The sequence below is a fragment of the Haliotis asinina genome, chromosome 2, assembly GCF_037392515.1.
Source record: "Haliotis asinina isolate JCU_RB_2024 chromosome 2, JCU_Hal_asi_v2, whole genome shotgun sequence".
NCBI classification, from domain to species: Eukaryota; Metazoa; Mollusca; class Gastropoda; order Lepetellida; family Haliotidae; genus Haliotis; species Haliotis asinina.
In genome coordinates this window covers 90,107,192-90,117,340 of record NC_090281.1, presented here as the reverse complement: position 1 = coordinate 90,117,340, position 10,149 = coordinate 90,107,192, and the positions used below count along the sequence as shown (strand labels likewise).

Sequence of the window (10,149 nt, the reverse complement as noted above, 5' to 3'; positions counted from 1 at the left end):
GAAATAAATAGTAAATCGAAATAGACCCTACTCAAACAGGTACAAATGCGGCCGTGCATTTATTAACAGTTGTTTTCATTTAGCTTCTATCCAGAAGCCGGAAGTATTCCAGTGACGTAGATATCTGAACCCACAATCCATTGCCCACCGCCATAACAGCGAACACCAGAAACCTTTTCGGGCAAAAAGACTAATTACATTTCCCCTCTTCCCACTTGATCAAAAGATCAGGGTGCTTATTTTCATTGACAATTCGCTGGCTTAATGTTTCACAGACAGGATTAACCAAGTGAAAATGGTCCGCTTCGGCCCAGATCTACGAGGAAGGGATTTTTCATGGGTGTAGTCAACTTGACACCTTGATGAAATTTCTTAGTGTCATGTGTAAAAATTAATTTTCTTTATCTTTCACATCACGTTCAGTGCTTTTTGTTTTCTTGGGCAATATTTGAAGACAATGGGCAGTCGACAAATACCCAACGATAAGGTATGTCGAAGAACTGATCATTTATATTGCATTGTTTGATTTTGTCAACATCAAAATAAACCTGATATGCTTGCTGTCAGATGCCTGTTTCCCATGATGTCAGTTTTGTTAATGATATTTGGCATATGTATGATGCGATTTTCAGGTGCTATATTATGCAGGTGTCAGTTGTGGCGTTATGGTCATTGTATCTCAAAACTCATTATCATTAATTAATGCAAACATGTGTCTGAGTATGAGTATGAAGTTAGTTTGACTCTAACTAAAATACCAGTTCGGGCATTATCCCCAATATGATGTTCTTTGTTATAGTTGTTATGGTTATGGATAAATAATGTTTTGTGATTTACACAAACTCACACCATGCTTGTCGTTGTTTGTATTTGAATTAGTTTGTTTACAACCTGCCTTATCTAGATTATCCTTCTGTATGATAAAATTGGATAGAATGTAGCTTACTTAGGAGCACAGTGACTTTTGGTTTACAATACATGATACAGGATGTGCCATAAATGCCGTAGGATTATCTGTCCAGTTTGGGGTTTTATTCGTGAAACATTTGTGTACATCATGTAGTACCATCATTCAAAATGTGTTCAGACCTGAGGAAAACTTCTGCTTGTGCTTCACTAAGTTGTAACGAAGTTATTGAACAGTATGTAAAGCTTCAGTAACCTTTGTGAAATAAATATGCCTGGGCTGGAAACTGAGCATAATTCCAGCTAGTTCATGGCTGTTGGGTTTGAAATATAACATTAATGCATAAAGGTACTTGCCCTTTTGACTTTCACTAATCATGCTGACTGAACCTGTGTCCTAATCAAACAGTGAATAAATAGTCCAAATCCTGTTCAGCATGGTACATTCTGTAGCCATGGTAAACGTTTACAACTGGTGACATTGATTTTAGAATCTGGTCATGTATGATAAAATACAAGTACGAAGCAGAGGTGTATATTGTTGGGATTAATGACTGATCCACCTACCTTGTCTAGACAGTCCAATTAGAGTCATGTTGACATGAAAACATATGCAAGTACTATGAACACTAAACCTGTGTCAGACATGTAAGGGGATGTCAACATATGGATTAAAGATAACTATTATAGGATGCCATCATTATGCCAAGAGATTAAGTAAGAATTAGGTCAATTTTTAGAAATTGCCCATCATTTTCACTGCATGAGATGCGGGCGGAAGGGTAGCCCAGTGGTTTAAGTGTTTGCTCACCACATCGAAGACCCAGGTTCAATTTGTGATTTGGGTACAACGTGTAGAGTCCATTTCTTGTGTCCCCGTCCATGACGTTGCTGGAATATTGCTAAAAAGTATCAGAAAACCATACTCACTCTCTGCATGAGAAATTAAGATAGCAGCAATGTGCAACATGGAATGTACCCAAGCAGGGAATTGCATCAAGTTTCCCATGTGTTTAGCAAACTTCGTATCACTAAGTTATAGTAACACTTTGGTCATGGGCATAAAGAATTATAGTCTTACACTCTGAAATGAAAAAAATTCAAGGATAAGATTATTTGATCATTTATATCAGGTATAGAATGTGTGGCTTTTGAAATGTTACCGTAGATATGCATAGGGTTTTAGGAGTAAAAGCTTATGATAATCATATGATAGTATGACATATCTTGATCTGCTTGCATACTCTTTCAGATGGTCAAATGATGATTGTTGGAAATACCTTTGGCTTGCATTACATGGTGTTGCTTTGTGGTGTTTCAGATAAACTTGCGGTTGATTCTTGTGAGTGGAAAAACAGAGGAGTACTTGTTCTCCCCAAGTGATTCAGCAGCAGAAATCACAGAACGTGTTTACACCAACTGGCCTCAAGGTACATTGAATGCTGTTGTTTGAGTATATATTTTTTCATATTTCATTTTCTGTGCATACCCTCTCGTTCAAGTTGACTTGCACAATGCACTGGAGAGAGCAAAGTGTTGATTTTGTGATTGTTAGCCTAAAATGGAGGGAGTTACTCAAGACATGATTCTTGTCTTGTATCATATCTAGTTAATTATCAGGGTGTTAAAGAGTATATTAAGATCATGAGGTCCTGGTCCTTGTCCATCAAAGCTAGTGAAGTGCTATGACTGTCCTAAGTCTATGTTAAAGTTTAGGAGTTGCGATTGTCCAAGGATTACGATCCCTTTAGGGAGAGGCCCTGATTATTGTTTTGAAAGTAAATGATATATGCTGGAATCCTAGGAGGGATATTAAATCACTTTTGCACCAACCTCACTTACAACTGAAATATTGTCACAAGCCTTAGTTTTTTTGGGTTTTTTTTCGTAAAGAATTCCACATTTCTGTTATGCTTTCTTCAAAACAAGTCAGAGATACATGTATACTCAGAAATGTTAAAATTTCCAAAATTATAGGTGTTATGGGTTTCTAGTAAGAGTTGTTTGATAACAATGGACGAATTGGAAACAAATTAAAATCAGTAGTGCTGTATGAGATGTTCTGACTTCAATTCATCATGGAGGACAGTATTGGTAAGGTGAGAAATTTCAAAGCCCATGTTACTGAATATGTACTCAGAGAATTACTGCCACAAATTGTGAAACATTATTTCACTTATTGATTCGTACTATGTACGATTCTCCCAGCGGTGATTTACGAGATTCATTCCTTGCTGCACTTTCATCCTATAGGGTTAACTGAGTATGATGTTGACATATGATGACCCATAATGTCCCAGATGTGTTTGATGGGGTTATGATCACTGATCATTGCTGACCACGGCATTATATTGATGTTCTGCCGAAGGTGAGCTCTGATGAATTCATACATGGTGAGAAAAGGCATGGTCCTTTGAAAACAATGGGTGTCAGTATATTATCTTGATATTACTGTCTAGTGACCATTCCTCTTATGCTGTGGAATAAATGAGTGGTATTGATACCACAATCTGCCATGTTGTCTGAGGTTAACATTGGCTATTTGCTCAAGTCAGTATCATCTGACAGAGCCATGCCAATCATGGAAGTGCAAAGTGACTCATCTGAAAACATGACACATGACTAGCCACAATTACCTCAGCTTCGATATTGTGTACACCTTTGATGCTTGTTGGCAGTGTGACTATTTGTAAGGGATGGCACAACATATGACATTCAGGCATGACAATGAGCTGCATTGCTGTTGATCCTGTGCTCTTTAACTCGGTACTTGGTATTCAGTAGCCTGATTAAAGGTCACATGCAACGTAAAATACAACTTTGCAGATTCTGGTACCTTTCGGTATGCACTTACCGAAACAAATCATAAAAAATGCCAATTCAACCTATAAAGTTGAAAAAAACGCGATGAAAAAAAAGCCCGCGAAATCGGAGTTCAAACGTTTCACTAAATTCCCCCCAGCGCTGGGGGGAAAACTGGTTTCAACAGCTGTGCTGCGCTGCGTCCATAACGCATGCGCAGTGAATAGGTTCGCGGAGCTTGAAACAGTATGCATGCCCAGCATCTGAGGTCGTGAGCAGTAGTCTAATCTCGGTTGTGTACACAAACAAGTAAATAATCTACTCGTTACGTAAAAAAACTTGTTGATTGTGGTAAGCAGTCTCTGTCACAGAGAAAGTTCAGTGTCTGGTTTATTCACACCTATATGTCTGCCTGCCTGTCTGCTAAAGACAACATGCAGTACACAGCTTCAATCATTGACCACGTGCAATTTGAACTTAACACCTATCAGACTATACGACATAAAGAAAATGAGTTGATTTATGACTCGTGCACCCGAGCCCCGTCTCTGCCACATTATGTAATTAGGCACGTGTGATACACATGACATGTTTTTATGTCTGTGGGTTGCAAGCAAACTACATTCACTTTTTTTCGGATGACTGGATCTGACGGAAACTGGTGCAAACTCTTGTCAGTTTCAAGTCCTGCTTTGCACTTGGACGAATGACAGATTCCAGCCACGCAGTAGTTTACCATCTTTACTGACATGATTTTTGATTGGATCGAGCGGAAATTCAGAGAACATGTATTTTCAAAATCCAGCATCTCTATATACATTCTTTCTGGATAACGACTTCTTTTAGTGTGTATGATTTTGTTTGACAACAGTATATGAATCCATACTGAAACGACGCATCAAGTACACAAAAAGAAGTTGTTATCCATAAAGAATCTTACTTTCATGTGACTGACCATACTTCTAAAATGCCCATCAAACAGATCACCTTTCTGTACACACAATGAACCCTCAGCATATCAGCAAATGAAACAGCCAATCAGGGGCCGTCATTACACTTGAGTGCACATCCATCCGCTATGACTGGGTTCGGTCTCCCGAGGGCTTCGTTTCGGGGGAAGTAAGCCCAAGTACAAAATATTGCACTTTTGAATCGCGATTGTACGCTTATAATTTTGTTTATTTGTTTTTTAAAAGAAGCAATGTATATTATACGTCATGAATAAGTGATAAATGTGTTTTAATTATGTTTGATTTTTTGGTTGCATGTGACCTTTAATGTTTGCAGCAGTTTGATTCTCTGTTCGAGCTTGATTTTGTAGGACCTGTTTTTTTTTTCATTTGATCCTGTAGTCAATTGGCCTTTGGAGCCCAGAATGGTTCTTGTCACCATTTTGTGGTTTTTAGTTTATATTAGTTCTTGTTCCATAGTCTGAGTATGGATATTGAGAGAGTTGGCTACTTCATGCTGATCTTTGCCTGTTGACACTGCTTGAGGAGCAGACACCACATTTCAAGTTGACACACAGACAGTGAATGAAACCAAGTAAATCACAACTGTTTGATAATATAGTTTTGTATCACATACAAACATGTGACTTATGGGATCGGTTGTTCATGCTTGTGACTTGGTTGACAGGTCATTGTATCCCAGTTGAACAGACTGTGTTTCCACAGACTTTTCAAACTGCAGGTACCTTACAAATTTCAGCTGTAACCTATAAGGTGAACTTGATAAATGTTTTTAAAAAAGGCGAAGAAAATCCCTCATGATGACTGTCGCTAGCACAGTGGTCTTTCAAAGCCAATATGTTTTTAGTTTTTCTTATCGTTTTTGGTTCATTTGGTTTTGAATTTATTATTGTGACAGATTGAATCTTTTTGCCAACAATGCTATTACTAATGTCACCAGTTGCTTCCTTGCATTTGTTGGCCTTACCTTTCGACGAATGAACTTGACCCAAAAATATGACAGTGTCGTTTGCTTTTTAGTTGCCATTTTACATGTGCTTTGAAAGCCAGCCATAACCACTCAATGTCTTTCTGCCAGACAGGACACAAGTTGTTGTGAATCGCTTTCTCAGCCAATTAGAATCATGGAACATTGGCATGTCATGGTTACTTTGGTGACTTCTATATAGATCAGAGGGATTTCCATTATTATTTCTTCCATGGTCATGAGACTAAAAAGTTAGATGACTTTATTGCTCAGCGCCTTTTACCATATGATTATCACCTCTATTCTAATAGCCAACTAACTGCATATAATTTTACCGGCACACTGACTGAGATTACCGATAATAGGCATAACCAAAATGGAAATACTGGTAGATGAATGCTGTTGATCACTGGATTTTATGGCCCAGAGTCGTTTGTTTACAGACCACCACCATTTTGATGACATATTGCATAGTGAGGCATAAAGTTAAACTCAATCACTCACCATAAACATGTGACTGAGAAGAGATATTGTCACAGAACAAGTTAGTATAAAGGTTTCTCACAACAATATCTAATCTTCTCTGTCTGAAATTTGAAGAAATATGATAAAAGATTGTGACTAGCATTCTAAAATGGAGAGACAATGAACTTTTTGTTATGTAAGTGTTGTATAGACATACAATTCATTTGCACCCATATCATTATGATAAGTGTCATATAAGAATAAGACCCGTGAAGGTCACGGGGTAGAATAGGCCTTCAGCAACCCATGCTTGCCATAAAGGGCGACTGTGCTTGTCGTAAGAGGCGACTAATGGGATCGGGTGGTCAAGCTCGCTGACTTGGTTGACACATGTCATCGGTTCCCAATTGCGCAGATCGATGCTTATGTTGTTGATCACTGGATTGTCTGGTCCAGACTCGATTATTTACAGACCGCCGTCATATAGCTGGAATATTGCTGAGTGTGGCGTAAAACTAAACTCACTCACCCATATAAGACTATAGATTATAAGAGTCAAAATCAGGAATGAATGAATAAATAAATAAATAAATAAATAAATAAATAAATAAATAAATAAATAAATAAATAAATAAATAAATAGGATTCTAAGGGATGTTTGAAAATGATCCCATTTAAACCTTATGTATGTAGTGTTTGTGAGTCAGGCTTTGAAGACCTAAACAGGTGGAATGTGTGAAGCCCACTTTGGTGTTGCTGGAACATTACCATGTAAAACCTGATGTTTTATCTACGAAACAACAGTCACAGAGCTTTGATTTTGTTTTGTGACACTGAGTCTTGTCCAGCCATTAATCTTAGAGCTGTCTGATGTCAGTGTCAAAGTACTAGAGTTACTGTAATCTTAGTGCTGACGCCTTTGTGAAACTAGACCTGGAGCACCAATTAGTACTAGTTACACATTTTAAACACCTGGGCCCTCTTTTTGTCCTCTCATTTGACAAGTTTTGTCACAGAATCTTTTTTGAGTCAAATTAGCCAGAGACTGGTTTCCCGGTGAGATAGTCTGAATTTATTTTCTTCTGTAAATATATGTACAAGTTCAATAGCTGACTCAGCTGATCAGTGTAAGGTCACAGCCTACCTGACCTTTCCTGCGGCCTTGACCACAACTGTCTGGCTGTTTGCCATGTGACCATGACGGCATCTTCAACATACTGGATGAAATATCTTCATGTAACATGACTTATGTGCCAGACAGTGAGATATGAGCAGTTAGTTTACGGTCATTGTGTGTGCTTGGAATGTTTTGTCACTGAATGTTTTGATTTGAATATGTGTTGAGTGTTGAGTAGATGAACTGAGTATCACCTATCTTTTAGGATATCCTAAAAGCAATCCAACTAAGTGGAAGTCAAAGAATGCGTCAATGTAGTGTTGTGCAAATATAAGAACAAAGCAAAGGGCCTTGGCTGATTGTGTCATTTTGTAGGACATCAGCCAACCACATGGCCTTGACTCAATAACATACAGACCACAAGGATTAAATTTTGGAGCAATGATCTCAGTTACAGACAGACCACCATGATAGGTTGGGGCAATGATCTCTCTGCCAACCACTAGGCCGTGACTAAATAATTCTGCCAGCTGCTTGACTGTGACTCAGTAACATACAGACCACCACAGGTTTTGGCAACGATTGTTCTGCCAGTTGCTTGACTGTGACTCAATAGCATACAGACCACCATGACAAGTTGGAGCAACAATTGTTTTGCCAGCTGCTTGACTGTGACTCAATAACATACAGACCGCCATGACAGGATGGGGCAACGATTGTTCTGCCAGATACTTGACTGTGACTCAATAATATACAGAGCACCATAGTTTTGGAGCTTTGATCCCTCTGCCAACCCCTTTGATAGATTGAGACATGCAATTCTGTTCAACCACCTTGTCCTTGATGCCAATTAATGAAATATTAGTTATTCATTTTATTGAGTATTTTAATACAACATGTTCTCCATCGATATTTCAGATTGGTCAGAAGAGCAGCTACCCCCAACCAACATTCTGCGGCTCATATACCAAGGACGATTTCTCCATGGTAACGTCACATTAGCTGGTAGGTACTTGCATAATTGCTGCCCAGTTACTGGGAGAAGTAGATTGCATTACTGTTTTTTGTAATTATCTTAGATACAGTTATTTCATGATTGGAAAATGTTCTTCATTATGTGAAATTAAGAGTGAAATTCAGTGTGTGCTTGTTAATGGATTCTGTATCCTTATTATGGGGAAAAAGAAGAATACTTGTTTCATGCATTCATAGGCCACCATTATGGCAGAGAATGGATATTGGCAATTATTGAATCTCTGATTTGATTACGGAGTTCAAAACTGAATGCAATCAATCATTGATGATTATGGTAATGGCATGCACATTGTGTGTGGATATAATTAGACACATCAAATGAACCAAATAATATATTCAAGAACAGTGCTCATAAAAGTTTTCTTCACTTCGAACTTCACACCCGGACACAAAGTTTAATACTAAAATACATGCATTTCTTGTAATGGGTCACAACCTAGCACAATACTCAAAGTTCCATAATATACATATACAGTCGAACCCTGTTTACCAGAAGTCCTTGTTTCACTTGAGAATCGTCCGGATAGCGAGATGTCCGGTTAACTGGATCAAACAAGCAAGTGGTGAAAACTAAGTGAAAGCAAAATATTTTCATGTATGTATGTCAGTGAATCAACAGTCAATAGAAACAACAGTGAATCATCATAACATAAGTGTACCGATAATACATGGATGGCGTAACGCTGGTTACCATTTGTCAGGTTGTCTCGGACGCAATCTTGTAGCCTGTGGAGCTTCAGGTATGAAAACCTGAAAAACATAAACCGATGGCAAAAAGTCTATATTTTGCCAAATGCATATTCTTTTTATCCCCCCAGCATGTAATGCGGAGGGGGATATAGAGACGCCTCGTCTGTCCGTCCATCCATCTGTAATCATTTTGTTTCCGGAACATAACTCAGAAACAGTTCAATATTTTTAGACCAAACTTGATAGATATAATAATCTCAACCTATAGTTGTGCTGTTTGCTATTTACAGAGTTTTGGCATTTTGAGCCTTTTTTTTTGTTTGTTTTTCCATGGAACATTTTGGTGTTAATCTAATGGTGGGGTGGGCTTCATTTGCGGAGCAGAACTCAAAAAACGTTCAGTATTTTTGTACGAAAAAAGTAAAACGTGGTAGATATGTGTGGCAAACCCCAAAGTGGTGCCTTTTGGAATATACAGGTTTTTGTGATGTATTATTTTCTCGGTTCCATGAACACGTTGCGAACTTCGTTTCATATCTTTCAAAAGATCTTGGCAGATATACGAGACAGATCTTGAAATGGTGACTTCTGCTGATTACAGATATGTAGCATTTATATTTTTAGTGAATTCCTTTGAAACAATTCAGACTTAGTCTAAAAACACAATAAGTAACTGTTGGATGATTTGTACTTTCAAATATGTGGGTGCCTGGGGGATATGTCATCTTCTGATGACTCTTGTTATGATTTCTTATTTTCTTGGTTTCCATGGCATTTCAAGCATTTCAGTCTTGTCTCAAAATGGAGGGATGCTCTTCATTTCCGGAGAAGAACTCAAAAACTATTTCATATCTTTCAGCAAAACTTGGCAGATATTTGAGGCAGACCACAAAGTGGTGCCTTTTGCTATTAACAATGTTTTGGCATTTTTATCTTTCCTGGTTTCCTTGGAAACAATTCGGACTTGGATTCGGACTCAAAGTGGAGGGATCGGCTTTCTTTTCGGAGCAACTCGAAAAACCTTATCTTTCAACAGATCTTAGCAGTTATATGAGACAGATCTTGAAGTGATGCCTTTTGCTGTTTACAAATATAAGGCATTTATATTTTCCATGATTTCTATGGAAATGATTCAAATTTAGTCTAAAAGAACATCAAGTAACTGTCAGATGATTTGTCCTTTCAAATACATAGGG

At 38.0% G+C, this 10,149-nt stretch overlaps 1 protein-coding gene across 1 annotated transcript in view; it reads left to right on the top strand.

Moving 5' to 3' along the window:
• The first annotated feature begins 105 nt into the window (after window positions 1–105).
• The window catches only part of LOC137274569 (ubiquitin-like protein 3), a 41,910-nt gene continuing 31,866 nt past the window's right edge, over window positions 106–10,149 (top strand). Inside the window, exons 1-3 of the mRNA XM_067807827.1 lie at window positions 106–487; window positions 2,228–2,336; window positions 8,147–8,233. Of these exons, the coding sequence (XP_067663928.1) occupies window positions 458–487; window positions 2,228–2,336; window positions 8,147–8,233 (226 nt within the window). The 5' untranslated portion in view covers window positions 106–457. The remainder of the gene's footprint in view (window positions 488–2,227; window positions 2,337–8,146; window positions 8,234–10,149) is intronic.